Source organism: Panulirus ornatus, chromosome 16 (genome assembly GCF_036320965.1).
Source record: "Panulirus ornatus isolate Po-2019 chromosome 16, ASM3632096v1, whole genome shotgun sequence".
Classification (NCBI taxonomy): domain Eukaryota; kingdom Metazoa; phylum Arthropoda; class Malacostraca; order Decapoda; family Palinuridae; genus Panulirus; species Panulirus ornatus.
The window spans coordinates 9,284,331-9,302,939 of NC_092239.1; the positions used below are offsets into that span (position 1 = coordinate 9,284,331).

Here is an 18,609-nt window from a genome sequence, read left to right on the forward strand (position 1 = left end):
TGGTGTATATATACCAACAAAATAACTTATCCCTTTAATAGGTCTACACGGCAGTTTATACTGAAAGATTTTCAAAATACGTTGATTTATTATCAGTATCATTAGTATCACCGTTACTATTATCTTTATCATTATCATTATTATCATTATCATCATTATTATTATTACTATTATTATCATTATTATTATTATCATCATTATCATTATTATCATCATTGCTATTATCATTATCATATCATCATTATTGTTATTATCATTATATTAAACTCTTTGCTTTGCAATAAAAAGTTAATCATGACATGGAAACGAAGTCTGTCGTACTTCTACTTCTGTCAATTGAATCTTCCTGTGACATTCAGTAATACGTCTCGTAAAGACAGTCGCCCAGACTTCTGTCTGTCAGGAATATTCATCAATGACGTACGAAATTAACAACTTTAAGACTCTTGTATGCACCCCAAAGGCCTGGTTGCGGCTTTTATCAGGTCAACAAAGAGCCTCGAGTTATGCCGTTATTAAAGCAGGTCAGGCATTCCATATGCACACCATCTATGTGTACTGATGCACATAGTAACCATCAGGTTTATCTCTGATTGACTAAGTTCTTCCCTCCTACTCTCCAGGACTTTCTCTGACTTAAGTTCTTCCTTCCAACTCGACACACTTCTCTGATTGACATAAGTTCTTCCCTCCAACTCGATACACTTCTTTGATTAACTTGGTTCTTCCCTCCAACTCGCCACACTTCTTCTCTGATTGACATAAGTTCTTCCCTCCAACTCGATACACTTCTTTGATTAACTTAAGTTCTTCCCTCCAACTCGCCACACTACTTCTCTGATTGACTGAAGTTCTTCCCTCCAGGTTTTTCTCTGATTGACCTTACGGTACGGAACGGTCTGCGATGGTCCACGGCCGATGGATACCTCAAGCCCGCGGCAGAGACGAGGCCCAACCTTCACGTCGCCTTCAACGCCCACGTCACCAAGGTACAGTATCCGTCACGCACGTGCAATTGATACATACCACATATAACGCAATTACGCTAGACGGTTACGCATCACGTTATAGTTACGCACGTAGAGCAAAACATCCAGTGGAGCTAAGTACAGATAAGCATTCCTAACCAGATCCTGAATATCCAGTAAGCCTACAGTACCTAGTCTAAAGAGTTGCCATTGACTTACGCGAGGGTATGTTTCTCCTTTTCCTCCAGATTCTGTTCAACGAGGAGAAGAGGGCGGTGGGCGTGAGCTTCCAGCAGGGGAAGAAGGTAAGTTTGTCGTAGTATTGTTCATGATCGAGGCAAATAATTGTCGTCGGCGATCACCAGGTGCTTAAGGAACGACGTGTGTCTTCTTCAGCCGCTCCGGGTCTCTCTCTCTCTCTCTCTCTCTCTCTCTCTCTCTCTCTCTCTCTCTCTCTCTCTCTCACTGGAGTCGCCTCCTCCTCCTCCTCCCCCAAACCTCACTTCACCATCAACCTAGCGTGACGTTATCAACATTTTTCCTTCGATCAGAAATGGATGATGACACTGGAAATGCCATGTTGCTACGGTGATTCATAAATCTCAACCATCGATCACATAGGACCAGCTGCACTATCCTGAACAGCCGTCCATCTAGACCAGAAGGGTTGGATTCTAAATCATGGGGTCGCCGATACCCTCCGCGAAGTAATGAACACTCGGGGAGCATTGTCACTACCTTAATGGTATAGCAGGATTGCTTCCAGTCGAGAGAAGGCTTTTAGTTCTGTTATATACGTAAGTGGCCTGAGGGAAGCACTCCAAAGAGTATTAATCAAAATACGAATATCTGCTCACTCAAGGGGCAACTGTCCTAATTCGGTATGAAGTTCATGAGTTGTGTTTTTTTATCTATTTCGCATTGGTTTGTCACAAGTTAGTGTTTGTGCTGAAGATTTTCGTCACAGATCATTAGTTATCACAAAGTAGTTAGCGTTAAGAGTGAGGAAGATATAGGTTATGTGTTTAAGCCCTTTGAGCACAACGGTTCCATCCTTGAGCACGGCGGTGTGGCCTTAAGACTATCATTTGCCTAGCCTATGACCTTATCCTTAAGGTTAAAGGTCGGACCATCTTGCCCAAGAGTAGTACCGTCATGAGCAAGCGTCGCACCGTCGTTCTCAAAGACTGTTACCATCATATTCAACACAGGAGCGGAGAGTGATGGCCCAGCGTGAAGTGGTGTTGTCAGCTGGTACCATCGCGAGCCCACAGCTGCTGATGTTGTCAGGCGTGGGGCCTGCCAACCACCTGAAGTACCACAATGTAAGTATCTAATGACCTCAATCAGTAATTACCCATTTCCTATGTCTCAATGTATTTTCCCAACACAAGAAAAGATATTATATCACGATCTTGGTTTGATATGCAGATGTCTCCGAACCACACCAGCTCGTTCCTGTATCATTCAAAAGAGAAGCTAAGTCTACTTGAAATGCGCTTATGCAAAATCTATGCTAAATCTGTGGTGTCCCTAAACTAGAACTTGGCCAATATCTTACACCCAAAACAAACATAACCAGTATCAAAGTACTCGACTTGCGAGAAGGCACATATAGTAATTAACCAGGAACCAGCAATTAAACAGGAACCAGAAATTAAACGGTTACCAGTAACTACCACTCTCATTTTCGAAGAATACAGGACCAATTCACCAGTTACTATCATTCTAAGTTTCAGAGAAAATAGAACCAGAGACCAGTCAGCGATGACTAGCTTTCACTAGGTCACAAACAACACGCACCTGCTAACATTCAGAGACCTTTAAGCGCTTTGCTCCCCCAAACAAAACATTATACTCCATAACATCACCGTAATTCCTTACCCCCTAAACAAACACATTACACTCATGAGCTTTCTTTTACTCAGACATACTACACCCAAGAACTCAATGCTTTACCCCAAAGCAACAGATAGCATGACCAAAGGAGCTGGACAAGTGAATCCTTTACACAGAAAGAATATAACTAGATTTGATGCCGTAAAGAACAGAGAGGAATTTAGGGGCATAAAACTGCTTGAAGGAAAATGAAAATGGACTGGTCTATAGAGCCATAATGTACGTAAAACTCCCAATAACATATTTGCACAAAGTTGACCCTTTTTTTTTTTGCTCTCCCCTCCCCCGTAGGATGCTTTTGGGTATTCACGTTTCTCCTGTCGCTGTGAAACACGATTTCATGTTGAAATTACTGCGTACAAAGCACTCTCCACCCCGTAACTGTGGCAAACCTGGGGCTCACCTTTACACTACCAGGCCTGAAAGCGTCATTACATGCACGCTCTCTCAAATCTAAATGAAAATCTCTCAAATAGTGTTAAATGCTTTTGAATTAAGTACCTATGGAATCACCTCTATTCACAGATGATCATATTACTGTGTGATAGTAGAAAGAAAGAATTAGAAATGTAACAAGGTCAGTCAGAGAGTTTTATTCGACTCTCATTATGGGGAACTTGACCCCATGCACATAACGGCTTAACGTCTTGAGTTCGATGGGTATAGTCATCGAACTCGAGGGGTTGTTAGAGCATCGTATACAAGGGTTTAGATATGTCGTACTCGAAAGGCAGAGCAGTCTTGTAGAACGTGACACGATCCTTACTGACCCCTGATACTCGATAGTCATGAAGCCCAAATAACCAACAAACCTAAACAAGGAGGAAGAGAGTCTTTTAACAAAAAAAAAAAAAAAGGCACATCTAGGCTTTTTAAAATTCTTTTCAGGGCAACGTGAATAAATAAATGGCTTGTGAGAGAGTGTCAACAGCGTTGTGGAGACACGTTTGGCAGCGGTGTTGACACAAGTTTTCCAACTTCTCCACTTTACGTCAAAAAAAAACCAACTTATTTCATATATTCCTATTTTTGTTTGCCATAGATGTTATGACTTTATGAAATCTAATCCTGGTTGTTTTATCTATACCAATGCTTGTGTCTGTAAATGAATACAGTTCTTACATACAAGTGCTTCTATACACAGCTTCTCGGAACAGATAGCAAGTATGTGCTTGTACTCATATTCACAACCATTTGTACTTGCATTCCAAGTCTAATAACCTCTAATAAAGTTGATGAGACACTACATAATCCCCTGAGCACAACGATACGACCCTTGAGTACGAAGCTACAATCCTTGAACACGGCAGGGCGTTCTTTGAACACGACGGTCCGACCCTTAAGCACCACGATACGACCTTAAATACGACAGCAAGACTCTTGAACACGACAGTACGACCCTTAGTACGACGGAAAAACACATGAATACGACGATACGACCCTTGAACACGACGGTACGACCCTTTATACGACGGCAATACATGAGAAAACGACGATACGACCCTTAATACGACGGAAAAACACATGAACACGACGATACGACCCTTGAACACGACGGTACGACCCTTTATACAACGGCAATACATGAGAAAACGACGATACGACCCTTAATACGACGGAAAAAGACATGAACACGATGATACGACTCTTGAACACGACGGTACGACCCCTGAGCACTACTGTAAGACACTAAAGCAACTAAGATACGATCGTTAATCACAGCTTTAAGCATGGCGCTATGACCCTTGGGTTACGATGTCTTGGTCTTTAACCTAACTAACTACCTGGGGGGTCTAGGCTATATCATACCTGAGAGTCGTATTCAAGGGTCGTACCATCGATGCCTTCTGCATACTGACACGTTGCCCTCCACGCCTGGAGCCCCGAGTATTAGGGATATGGATATGTGCTTCTAAAACATCACATCCTCACGCGTCCATCTCAAGGCCCCCACCGAGAGGCTGTGGGTGGGGGGCAACAGCTTTAGACCTTGATTGGCGTGATCCTGTATGATTCTCTCACCTTGTTAATTCATTTTGTGCTGCGAGACATGCATAAGTCTCTCTGACTAATATTTTTTTTCTTTTTTTTTATGTTGGGTGAGACGGCACGGGCAACTGAAGCCCTAATCAAAGCCTTAGCCAGGTTCTCACTTTATCGACCAACCCCTAGGGGTGGATGAACAGCTGGGTTGACTGTGGACAAACTGCCGCATCCAGGATTCGAACCTATGCGCTCGATCGTGACGATATATGAAATAGTCTAACGTCAACTCTGGTCTAGCAACCCCCTTCCCCTTCCTCAGATCCCAGTGGTGGCAGACTTGCCTGGGGTTGGTCAGAACCTGCAGGATCACCCGGCCGTGGCTGGCTTAGTGTGGACGGTCAGAAGGGGCGCCTCCTTCAGTCCCTTGAGCCTCGCCAACCCCAGCAACATCCACGACTTCTTGCACAATACAAAAGGTTAGTGCCGGGTCGAGAGTTCGACTCTCCTCCGTCTTTCTTTAACAGAGTTATGTTGTCATGTTTAGCTGGATGTAGTTGTAGGCACTTAGATAACGTGATAAATAAAGACGACTTTCCCACCATTATTCATACACAATTCAACTTAATGACGATGAGTCTGAGTTCAAATTACAAAGAATATATATATATATATATATACGGTCAAAATAGTCTTGCCCTACCATGAAGAAAATGTTTGATACGTATATTGGAGCGGATCAGTGACAGAATTTTTTAAGTCTACCACAAAAACATCGGAGAAAGGGAGAGGGGTGGGCAAATCTGTTTCAAAGACATTATTTTCCCTAACGTATTAGCCTGGGAAGGACAGCTTATTAATCATACTCGGTATTGAATACATCATTTTTTCAAAAGTTAGCCTGAGGGATTAGCTGATTATTTACTCTATTAAAGGCGCTGGGAAAATAGCTTTTAATAAGGGATAGGGACGATATTCATATCAACGGATTCATTATAATTAATAAAATTCGTCCTCTGGTAGTAATTACATTACAGTGTGTTAATTTCTGCTCACTTACGTTATGATAAATTATTTCTTTTCTGGTTTGGGATTATTATCATTCGTGTCATCTTCATCTGTGGTTTTCTCTCGCCGCCACCAGATGGCAACAGCAACGCAGGACACACCTAGCCTAGCCCGAACTGACCAAACCTAACGTAACCCGATAGTTGTTTTAATTAAAGTGGCCACTGCAGGCGGGAGTCAGCTCTGCTAATTATAACGGACGCGTCCACCGATATGGATTTTTCCCCCCCTGTATCGATGCTCATTTCGCCGCTGAAGTAAAATAATTGCCAGGGTTTTCCATCCTATTGTGTGGCTGAGAACCACGTCGATGGAAGAATAGATGAGTCCTCCATCTCACCAGATGCTACACCAAACTTTCAGATACTTCGAAGGGAAGACTATGATAATCATAACTCTTCCATGAAGAAGAGGGTTGAAAAACGGATTAAATTATGGAAGCTCAGTTTTTTCGTCTCTCACAGAACTGAAGCTAGTTAACGTCAGGGGTTCTGGGAAAAGCAGCAACACACTTCCCTGAACTGATGATCCTCCTCACATTAAGAAAGAATGAAAAGGTTAATTAATAAGATTGCCATCCGTAAGTTGCAGACGCATTCCTGGTAGTACATCAGGCACTTACAAAACAGGTAACGGCGAAAGAGAGAAGGTAGCGAACACACTTCGGAAACTATATCAAAAAAAAAAAGAAAGACAGTCTAACGATCTAGTGACTCGAGATAGTTTGAAAATATTGCTACACCGAGATACAATATTTCTTAAAAGCCACACGCTGAGCCTAAACGAACCGTGGAATATTCTGACACAGACGATAGAGCACCAAACATCAGTACTTTTAACCCCAGGTCACAAATACAGGGGAGATTAGGAGTGATGTGAGGATCTTGATGTCAGAAATCACAGGATGACACGTCAACACAGCTGCTTATGTTATGAAATATGTAAAATAAACCTTCGAAAGCCTGAGCAAGACCCCATAGACCTTTCCCTAGTTTCCCCAGCCACTTCACATGACTTAGTTCAGTTAACTGACATCATCATGTCGACCAATGTGCAACACACTGTTTCAAGGCAGTCTATACCGTGCACGCTTTTCACCCTCATGCATATACAGAACCTAATATACGAGGTGATAGTGGCTCTCATGAATTATAAGAAACGCCAACGATGGTAGGTTCACTTGGGGGCTGGTACGTAAGAATGGAAGGGGGTTTTATCCTTGCCTAGGAATACATAAGGTGTAAGTTTACTCGAGTACACGAACGCAAACTCACTTTTCTTCCACACTAGATGAACCACATATGGTAACAAACTTTTTTCCATGTTAATCCTTTAATTAATTACTGACAGTCATTTGTTTGAGAGCTTTACGGACTACTTTCTACGCCTTGTAAGATCAATTACAGGAAATTCCACCCATGAAGAAAGATGATAACATGTTAAGAAGAAAAAGGAAAACGATGACGCACAAAGAAATGTCAAACCTCCGCCTAATTCGTTTCGTCACCTGGAACAGACGAGCTATAGGATGTGGGGATATGGGAAGAGGATTTCACTGGGGGTAAAACTCCGTGAAAGCTTGAATCATGGGGCCGTGGGGTGGGGGGAGCATACATTTATTACGCTCTCAGAGAAGGGAGGAGGTTGGTAGCATGGGAAGTATATGAAAACCAGAGAAAACGGTGTCATTAACGAAAGAAAAACAAGAGGAAAAGAAAATGGTGTCAAATCAGATCACACACAGCTGAAAGTTAGTTTTCTTTTTTTTTTTCTTTTATATTGATCGAGAGAGCACGAGCAAAACATACCCTGAACAAAAAAGGCCATCTTGGGTGAAAATTTAAAAAAAAAAAAAGAAAATGAAATTCAGAAATCAATCAGGACTCCGTAAGTGTTTGTGAACTTGAGTCTTAAAAGTCAAAAGGTTATGAGGAAGAGAGAGAGAGAGAGAGAGAGAGAGAGAGAGAGAGAGAGAGAGAGAGAGAGAGAGAGAGAGAGAGAGAGAGAGAGAGAGAGAGAGAGAGAGAGGCATCATAACAGTTGCACGTCGAGAGGCCGGTCTCCTCCCCACATAAACTGCGGGAAGCAGCAAGCAGACGCGGGGCTTTGGGGGTCGAAGCATACAGCCATCACAGGGGACGCAAGCTAACGAGAGCAGTGGCCTCAAAACAATGCCAGTAGAACAGGGAGACGGCAGCAGCAACGCCACGGCTGCTCACGGAGGTGGATGGTTGGAGTGAGGTGATGCTCATTAGACTTAATGAGACGGGAGGCTTTTGATTCCACCCTCGCTAATGGAGAGGTGGACAAAGAAACCCGGGCACCCCCCCCCCCCCATCCCCTTCCCTTAGGTATGTGAACAGTACTCCATACGAACCCCTGTAGATATGAAACAGCTGTTCACAAGAAAATTAATTACGGCACTTATGCAACATCCCCGGTTTTTTGTGATGTAGACTTTACGATGTTCGTTACATAATGTTTCCAGGAAGAGGTGGAGGATAGTGTTGCGCCCAGCATGTTAATGTTGTCACAGATTGAGTTGTGGTACTTTGAGCAGAGGAGAAACGAGTGACACTTAGGTGTTAGAATAGAGAGATTGCGTTTCAACACTACTAAAGTCAGCAAGGCCATTGCTTCCTCATACGGTCATGTTGCGCGGGTTCCGAAACGATAAAGGAAATGTATTTAGTATGAGAAAAAACGAGTCTTCGAGGAGGGGAGAGTAAGTGAGAAGCAGTGAGTAAAGAAAAATCATCAGCATGAATAAAACGATGTTGAAGAGAAAGAAAAAGAGGAAGCGACAGTACAAGACCCTGAGGGACACCACTATTATTGATGCGATAAGGAAGGAGGTTATCACTCCATCAGCGGCTAACAGCAGCAGAGCGGCTGGAGAGGAAGCGATGCATCCGTGAACAGATGAATGCAGGAAAAATCAAGAGACGGAAGTGTAGAAAGCAAAGATTTATGCCACACCCTGTCACATGTTTTAGGGATGTGGAGGGCCTTGGCCAAAGTTCCACTAAATCTTTGAGAGAGGAGGAGAGTCAGAGGAGAGAACTCATATAAGAGATCACCAGTGGAGTTCGCGCTACAGTGGCCTTATTGGAGATCAGAGAGAACGATGCGGATGAATGGCTTCAAAATGAGGAGACTCAAGAACCACGAAGCGAACAATGGGATATTTTATTTCCCCTCCCTTTTATTGCATCGGGCACAAACACCACCCTCTGAACGGAAACTGTGGTAGAGATCAAAAGATCTGGTACTGTGGAGGCGACGAAGCCATGGACAGTCGAGTGTCAGAGATGAAAACCAGTGGATGGCGTAGTCAAATAGTATTCTGCAATAGGGAAGGCTGGATCTGTGACCACGAACGTTGCAGGAATGAAGGGAGAGAACGAACGACCCAAGCCTAGAGGCTGTGACTAAGTAGAGTAGCAGTCAGTCGCTTGGTTACAGTGAAGGGACACTCAGTCTACGATCTGTCTGGTGCTATTTGACGCTACGCATCAGAAGGGAGAAAAACTAGAGTAGATTGAAAACCAACGTGAGTTATGTGTGGTCAACACATGTGAGCTAAGTGTTGTCAACCTGAGTGAGTTATGTGTTGTCAACCTGAGTGAGTTATGTGTTGTCAATCATTTTGTTTGTGAGGGAGTTCATATAAAGGGGAGTGTACGTGTACGTCCACAGCTGTTGTTCTTCACAGCTGAAAATCATGTAATCATTTACAATCAGCTTCAGTTGAAATTGCCAACTGGTCCAAAAGCCTGTTAGTATGACGCCTAGCAGCAGTCACATGCACGAAGGTAACGGTGGGCAAGGTTAACGTTAAGGACCTACTCATTCAATGGGCACTAGTAGCTATCTATTTTTTTTTTCTTTCGTTCTATTTTGGATTGAAGAATAGGGTAGACGGGGCTCCACGAGAGCGAGGCTAGCCGCATGTTGGGTGATCATGGCGTACAGTGATGCCAGTAATAACATCAAAATCGTCAATTATTTAGAACAAATGAGGATAAATTCTATTTTTGTCTTGGCAAATGAAATAAGTGGCGTAACTATTTTTTTTTTTTTAGTGTATACGTTATGAATTACATATTTCCTGAAGCTGCATGTAAAAAAAAAGGCAATATAGTATTTATTCATATAATTGAATAACGCCGATTTTTTTTTCTTTTTTCTTTTTGGCAGTAATGGCCACTCAGCACTCGATAACCATTAATTTCAACGACTCTCAGATCCCACTTACATTGTCAGCGGGGCGTCGACTTCCCATGCCCCATGCGAATCCAAATAACTATTATCGAAGGTCATCTATATATGGTAGAACTGACGGGTTTTGCACTTATTACTTATATGTAATGCGTGTTTCACACATCCTGGCTTGATAACGTAGCCATTAATTCCAACACACACACACACACACACACACATACACACAAACACACACACATACACACACACACACACATATATATATAAATATATATATATATATATATATATATATACACACACGTGGGGAAGGTACACACATGGGTAGACTGTGGGCCGAATGCCGCCACTAGGATTCGAACCCACACGGGTTAGATCCTAGCCGGCCCATGCATGGGTCGTGGTCAGTAACGCTAACCGCTACACCACTGCGGCCCATAAGATGTCCATCACAATCACGCACGACAGGTTTTCTTTGGTTTAAATACGCAGATTAGCACTGCGCGTGTGTGTGTGGGTGCGGGTGGGTCTCACGATCCCAGAATTTAACCCTGATGGTTCCTGCTGGCAGGTCCTCTGACGTCACCGACGGGTACGGAGGCCAACGCTTGGGTAATGTCAGCAGCGGGGGATCCCTACTGGCCGGACCTGCAGCTAGCGTTAGTCAGCGGGACCCCGGCCCTGGACTACGGCCTTCTGAGCGTGCAGGCCCTCGGATACAAGACGGAGGTACAGTGTCACGTTTCTGACTCATGGCTTGGCTTGCTGGTGTCACACGTTCGTTACTGGTCGTTACTATGTCACATCTCATCCTTTTTGTTATATCTATATCTATATCTATATATCTATCTATCGATCTATATATATATATATATATATATATATATATATATATATATATATATATATATATATATATATATATATATATATATATATGTGTGTGTGTGTGTGTGTGTGTTTAATCTTCAATCATTGATACGTAAACTTTAACACTGATGAATTAATATCTAATCTCCATGAAGCAAGAAAATAAGACATATGCAGCTCCTTCACCTGTCTTGAGCGAGGTAAGCTCACCACCAGCGGCTATCAAATAAAATGAACAAGAGAGTTCGTCACCATAGCATCACATACAGTTCATCCTAACTACAATGGATGAAAGCTTGTGGATTATATAATTCATAAACCTTCATCACAAATTTTTCACCACATCAGTTACCATTCATTCTAACTGTAATCATCTATAAGGCTTCTTCCAACGTTTTCTCACCCATATCACCTGGACCAAGGGAAAAGGCTTCGTCATGAATCAAATATGATTCTCATTTACCAGAGCGTGTGATGGAAGGGTTTGAGAAACAGTGTATACCATACATCATGACTATAAATGACGTCTTGTCTATCCATGGAGAGGTGAGACATGTCTCCCCGTGAGTGGTATCAAACCACACTACCCTTGTCATGTCTGATCGTGGCCTGCAGATCGTTGCTCAGCGTATATGCGTAATATGTGGGTTGTTGTGCGTTTAACGACCACGAGTGATCGTACAGTACGTATTTCCAGTGTGAGAGAAATGGTGTTGGATGAATGTCACGGTACATAGGACGAGTGAAAGACTTAACTCACCACTGTGGCATCCACGTTGTCTTGACCTCGCCTCTTCCTTGGGGTAGGTGTTCACGGACTACTACCGCCCCGTCATGGGGTTGGAGGGTTTCTCCCTGATCCCGTTGCTGAGCCGTCCCCGTAGCCGAGGAGACATCACCCTCCACTCCAGTGACCCTAGCCAACACCCGCTCATCAACCTCAACTTCTTCAGCCATCCTGATGACGTGGACGACTTGGTCAGAGGTGAGTTCTCCAACCCCCCTTTGCCCACTCTCGGCGCACGGACGCTGTGGAGTAAAATGTCACATTATAGATGGTAATGACTTGATAGTCACAGTCTTTTAATGTTCTTCAGGAATGTCATTCTTTTAGGATTTATCACACACATACTGAATAATGTCGCCAAGTGTCTTTTTCTAAGAGTTCATTGTGCACGCTAGATAAAAACATCTCTATCTCTCTATCTATCTATACGTAGAATGTGTCTCTTTTGCAGGTGTCAAGCTAGCACTGTCGGTGGGCGATACACCAGCAATGCGGCTGGACCACGGCGCTAAGTTCCACAAGAAGGTAAAAACCTCCTCACACTACGGAGAGTATCATACGTACAGTCAGTCGACTGCTTACATTCACTGAGATCACCTCAGGGTAGGTAAGGCTGGGCTCTCGTTGTGCACGCAGAGTCCTCCAGCTCGCGGAAGCTTGCCTGTATCTATCTGTCTATCTTTGTTGTATGAAGTTTGAGTGAGACTGTTTCAAGCTCATGGCAGATTAAAGACAAGATTACAATAAACTGTTCAGCAAAGAAGTCACACTATATGGGTGACGTTAGAAGCCCATACTTGTGTTCGCTAAAGTGATGGTTATCGTATGGCTACTGCAATGAGGAGCTGGTGGTAGAAGGTCGGGGAGAGGTGTAGGAGGCCTGGAAGTAAAGGGTCAAGAGGTGGAGGGACTGAGGAGGTAGAGTATGACAAATAGAGGATAAGGGAGCTTTTACAGCGTTATAGGTTCGGAGATAAATGAGTCATGGCCAGGGGTTTGATGCATAATTTCGGCTTTGGGGTTTAAAGAGATGATGCATCAGACGTCGTATGAGCTCGGGTCAAGGTAGTGTCAAAGCGTGGAAGCTCAAGGATCACATGGTCAGTGCAGGATGTCAAATGATGGAATCAGAAGAGATGAGGCCAGTGAACTGAATGTAAACTAAGGGGTTAGCGAGTCGACGGGAGGAGCGGCAGTGAGCGGTAGGTCAGAAGGTTTCGGGTTCAAAAGGTGGAAGGAATCAGTGATGTCAGGTCAAGTGAGTATGATCAAAATGGAAGGTTAAGGGATGGGACTGTCAGCAGAAGGAAGGTAAAAAAGGCGCCCATGTGCTGGGTGGAGCGTCAGGCAGCGGAGGAAGACCCAAAGGAACTGATTGGACCAAGTATGTGTTAGTCTACACCCAGAAATGTTCTACCGTTTGAGGAGCCGTACATATGTCGGCCCTTACCTTGGCTGATAGTAAGTGTGTAGGTCTGATCCTTAGGTGATGACGGCATGTGTATCAATCCTGACCCCTCCCCCTGACTGTGGTTAGCGTATTCGTCTTGTCCCCTGGCTGACGGTGGGTGTGTTCACAGGTACTGAAAGAGTGTAGCCACGAGAAACCATACACGGATAAGTACTGGGCGTGTTCCGTGCGTCACCTGGCCACCACGGCCTTCCACCCCGTCGGTACGTGCAAGATGGGCCCAGATTCCGACCCCTTGGCTGTCGTCGACCACACGCTCAGGTGAGGCTGGTCATAAAGGTTGCAGATGGAGTGCACTTAATACTGATACATTTCTAATAACGAGCTATGTGATGCAGGCAACTTCAGATAATGAAATAGCCCCTTTTTCTTTTACGAAGAGACGTAGTTGTTTATGATATGAATCAAGTCCTTTTGTCACTGATAACGTCTGAAGAAGTGGATACCACTGAACGCACCACATGCAGTAAATGGAGGGCTAGTACTAACGAGATGTTGTTGATCAGGTTGCGGGGCGTCGGAGGGGTGCGAGTGGTCGACGCGTCTATCATGCCCCTCATCGTCACCGGCAACACCAACGCCGCCACCATCATGATCGCTGAGAAGGCGGCCGACCTCGTCAAGCAGGAATGGGGAGTCGCTCTTCCTCCGCTGTGAGGCTCCCGCCCCCATACTACCCTTTGATGCCCTCTCCCATCGTCATCATCATCAGTGTATGACCGTACAGGAGAAATCCTGTGTTGAACCCATCTTACATCTTCAGAACTGTTGATATTGTTACGTACTAAAGTTGATTGTATTTATTAATTCATTTATTTAAGATATCATGACAAAACTATGATACTTGCTCCGGAGAGGTTAATAGAATAAGCATTCACAACAGTGTGGTGGTAGCTCAGCAGTTTTATAAAGAAAAAAAATTTCTCAGGCAAAGTTGTTTGTTATTCTTTTGCGAGTCTGTGTTGTGACTGTTATATATCTTTTATAATAAAACGCCTCAGAGGCAACGATAGGATTTTGTTTTAAGTCACTTCCCAAGCCTGATATCGTCATTTTCTTTGTAAAGAATGGAATGTAATTACATGTCAGAAATCGATGTAAGTATACGCGTTGAATAAGACGTTAACTACACAGTAACGTCCTTTGTAACTCCAGATTTTCTTGCGTGCCAGGCCTGCTTCTTCATTCTTCATTCTCTTCATTCAAATATCTTGCATGCTGTACTATTTGAACTTTTAGCTCAATTTTAAGTATTCCTTTTAGATCTTCGCCACTGCTGTCTGCACTGATTTCTGCTCCTGAATACCCAAAATCATCCTTAGCTTCCACTTCTTCGCTATACAAACTGATATTATACTTTGAATTCGCATTCACTTTGAGCATCCTCCTCCTGTATAAGTCACTGTAGCTCGCTCACCGTTCTATCTGGCTCTTCTTTTCATTTAGCAAACACTACAAAATCATCTGCATAAAGCGACTGCAGCGACTTCGACTCTTGTTTCCCTATAACTGCCTGAGGAGTTCCAGCTGTCATACCATCTCGTCTCCCCCACCTCGGGTAGTGTCCCATCCATAATAACATTCAATAGCCACACATCACACAGTCTTGACGCCCTCCACACTCACTTCAAACCGTTCACGGAAACTCCTACTTATTCTCAGACATTCACAACTTTAAAGGAAATGTTTAAAAGCATTTAAAGGTGTTCCATGCACGCCACATAGTACTAGAGCATCCTAGAGAGCTTTTATCATTTATTTAATCGCGTGCCTTTTTTATATGAGTCCATAAATGCTGCTGTATATATCCTCTCCTGCGTACCCTCACCCCTTACTAAACCCACTATGTTTTTTTCAGCTAAATTATTCATTCCTTGCACGCTCTTGCCGTGTGCAGTCATCTGCGGTGCATGTACACACACTCCCCTTGCATATCCGTGTCCTACGCGTTCACATCGCTTAATCAATAATAATAAAAAAAGACAAGAAAATATATCTAAACAGCTCGACCGGTTCAAGTATTTAGCTCGAAGTGCTTTACGTCGAACCCAGCCATGTCCGACACACGGAAACAATGACTCAAATTCAGGACAGTTTCTCCGCACATGTGAGTATCCTGTACACCTCTCACGCTTGTAGTATCAGCCTACTCTCTCCTGTGGCCAACCCGACGGATGAATTGGTAATAGAGACACGGCTGCTACGTCCCCATGGTATATGTGAGGCTCCCAGCCCAGCTTGCCCGTACGTAGGCGAGCAGTACAGACGATCTGTTGAGATAGATTTGTCATGGGAGATCCTTATTGATCTTAGCATCCAGGGCGGCAAAGCCTTACTCACGTAAGCCTGGGGGTTATCCACATCATCTTTTCACCACCACACACTTTGCCATACTTGAAGTCCTGCAGCCAAGTTCTGCTACGCACTCACGTTTGTTCAGCGAGTCCCTCTGCGTCATGACTGCGTCACTGTGATGAGCTTACTCAAATGAACTGAATAAAACGAAGTAGATCATGTGAAGTACGTACGTGTCTCAACCTTCTCTTCTCTTCTCAACTCTCCCATACGTTGATGACGATCGCACAGCCTCTTCGACAGTGACTCTCCGCTCGAGGTGTTACTCCCAGCAGGTGGGGGTTATGTAACACCTAATAAAGACAGGGGAGGGAGGGAACGACGGATTCCTTTGAAGTCGGGAGTTCATTGACGAGGCTATACCCTTTCCCGTCCAGTGACGATGATACAGCCTCACCAGAGGTGACTTTCCACTTGTAGAGTAACCAGATGCAGACGTAGTCTGTTAGCATACACGAACACTATATATATATATATATATATATATATATATATATATATATATATATATATTTTTATTTATATATATATTTTTTTTTTCTTTACTAATTCGCCATTTCCCGCGTTAGCGAGGTAGCTTTAAGAACAGAGGGACTTGGCCCTTTTTCCCAGAGGGGGATACCCCTTCACCTACCCCCTTTTCTCTTTTCCCTCCTTTTGGAAAGAAAAACAAAAACGGGGAGGGGAGGTTTCCCCACCCCCCCACTCCCCCCCTTTTAAAGGCGCCTTTACGACAGGGCTGGGAATTTACGTGGGGGAAGATTTCTTTCTCCCCTACCCGGGGGATAACATTATTTTTTATTTTAATATATTTTTATTTTTTTATTTTTTAATTTTAAAATATTTTTATTTTTGAATAAAAAGGCCAAGCGTTTCTATTTTGTATAATCCCCAAGCTAAATCATTTTTGGGGGAACACTTGGAAGATTAAGCCAATAAAAACCCTCCCGATTTCGCTGGAGGCACCTGACTCTCCCCCTGGGGTTTCCCTTTTTTTAACCGTGCTGTCCGTGCCCACGGGACATTTGCATAAACCTTGAATAAGCCGTTTTGAGGGAGACCCAAATCCCCCCTTTTTTTTTTTTTTTCCCTTTCCCCCCTTTCCCCCCCCCTTTTTCCTCCTCCTGGGCCTTTTACGTAGCTACTTTGGGGGTTTTCCCCCGTAATCTTCCTTGAAAATTTTCCCCCTACGTTTTTTTCCCCCCCCCTTTTTTAAAAGGGGGTTTTTTTTTGGGGGGGGGTTTTTTTTTTTTTTCCCTTTTTTTTTCTTTTTTTTTTTTTTTTTTTTCCCCTTTTTTTTTTTTTTTAATTTTAAATTTAATTTTTTACCGGGGGGGCCGGGGGGGTTTTAAATTTTTTTTCCCCTTTTTTGGGGGGTTTTTTCCCTTTTTAAATTTTTTTTTTTTGGGGGCCAAAAAACTTTTAAAAGGGGGTTTTTTCCCTTTTTTTTCGGTTAAAAATTTTTTTTGGGGCCCCAATTAAAAAGGGGGGGCCCTTTTTTTTAAATTTTTTCTTTTTTTTTTTTTTGGGGGTTTTTTTTTTTTTTTTTTACCTTTTTTTTTCCCTTTTTTAAAAAAAAAACCCCCCGGGGGGTTTGGGTTTTTTAAAAAAATTTTTTTTTTTTTGGGGGAGGGGCCCCCATTTTTGGGTTTTTTTTGGGGCCCCCGGGGGGTTTTAAAATTTTTTTTTTTAAAAGGGGGTTTTTGGGTTTTTTTTTGAATTTTTTTTTTTTGTTTCCCCCCTTTTTTTTTGGGTTTAAACTCCCATTTTTTTTTTTTCCTTTTGGGGGTTTAAAAAAAACCTTTTTATTTGGGGGGTTTTTTGGGTTTTGGGAAAAGGGTTTCCCCTTTTTTTTTTTGGGGGGGGGAAAAAAAGAAAAAAAAATTTTTTTTTTTTTTTTTCCCTTTTGGGGATTTTTTGGGGTTTTTTAATTTTTTTTAAAAAGGGGGGCTTTTTTTAAATTTTTTTTTTAAATTTTTTTTTTTGGGGGAAAAGAAAAGGGTTTTTTTGGGGTTTTTTTTTTAAAAATTTTTAATTTCCTTTTAAAGGGGTTTTTTTTGGGTTTTGGGGGAAAAATTTTTACCTTTTTGGGTTTTTTTTTGGGGGGTTTTTTTTTTTTTTTTGGGGGGGTTTTTTTTTTTTTTAAATTTTTTTTTTTTTTTTGGGCTTTGGTTTTTTTTTTTTAAGGTTTTTTAAAAATTTTTGGGGGGGTTTTTTTTTCTTTAAAGGGGTTTTTTTACCTTTTTTTGGGTTTTTTGGGGGGGCCTTTTTTTGTTTTTCGGGGGAAAAAAGGGGTTGGGGGGGAAAAAAATTTTTGGGGAAAAGGAAATTTTTTTTCCCCCGGGTTTTTTTTAAACCTTCTTTTTTTTTTGGAAAAATTTTTTTTTTTAAAAATTTTGAATTAAATTTTTTTTCCCCCATTTTTTGGGCCCCCAAAATTTTAAAAAAAATTTTTTTTTTCCCCTTTTTTTTTTTTCGGTTTTTTTAAAAAAAAAAAGGGGGGGTTTTTTTTTTTTTTTTGGGGGGGGGATTTTTAAAAAAAAAAAGGGCCAAATTTGGGGAAAAAAAGGGGGGGGGGAATTTAAAAAAATTGGTTTCCCCTTTTATTTTATTCCCCAAAAAAAAATTTTTAAGGGGGTTTTTTCCTTTTAAAAAAATTTTTTTTTTAAAATTTTTTTTCCTTTTGGGGCCCCCCCCTTTTTTTTCCCAAAAAAAAAAAAAGACCCCCGGGGTTTTTTTTTTTTTTAAAAAAAAAAGGGTTTTTTGGAGGGGGGGGAAAAAGTTTTTTCACCTCCTAAAAAAACCTTTAAATTTCAAAGTCTCTTCGTCATTCCCTCCCCGGGTTTGGGTTTTTAAACCCCCGGGAAGTCTGTTCCCCTGGGGGAGCTGTGAAAAAATTGCTTCGTTAGGGAATTTTTCTTTGTTCAGCGTCGGCATGAAAACAAAGGGGAAAGGAAAGGGAAAAGGGGGGCAGGGAGGTGACG

The 18,609-nt window shown here is 42.5% G+C and overlaps 1 protein-coding gene across 1 annotated transcript in view; it reads left to right on the forward strand.

Annotated features, from left to right (window-relative positions):
* LOC139754125 (glucose dehydrogenase [FAD, quinone]-like) overlaps nucleotides 1-14,282 on the forward strand; it is a 37,359-nt gene extending 23,077 nt beyond the window's left edge. Inside the window, exons 7-15 of the mRNA XM_071671239.1 lie at nucleotides 865-989; nucleotides 1,217-1,273; nucleotides 2,180-2,293; nucleotides 5,173-5,329; nucleotides 10,714-10,871; nucleotides 11,820-11,997; nucleotides 12,251-12,324; nucleotides 13,380-13,531; nucleotides 13,777-14,282. Coding sequence (XP_071527340.1) covers nucleotides 865-989; nucleotides 1,217-1,273; nucleotides 2,180-2,293; nucleotides 5,173-5,329; nucleotides 10,714-10,871; nucleotides 11,820-11,997; nucleotides 12,251-12,324; nucleotides 13,380-13,531; nucleotides 13,777-13,927 — 1,166 coding nt within the window. The 3' untranslated portion in view covers nucleotides 13,928-14,282. The remainder of the gene's footprint in view (nucleotides 1-864; nucleotides 990-1,216; nucleotides 1,274-2,179; nucleotides 2,294-5,172; nucleotides 5,330-10,713; nucleotides 10,872-11,819; nucleotides 11,998-12,250; nucleotides 12,325-13,379; nucleotides 13,532-13,776) is intronic.
* The last annotated feature ends 4,327 nt before the right edge of the window (nucleotides 14,283-18,609 follow it).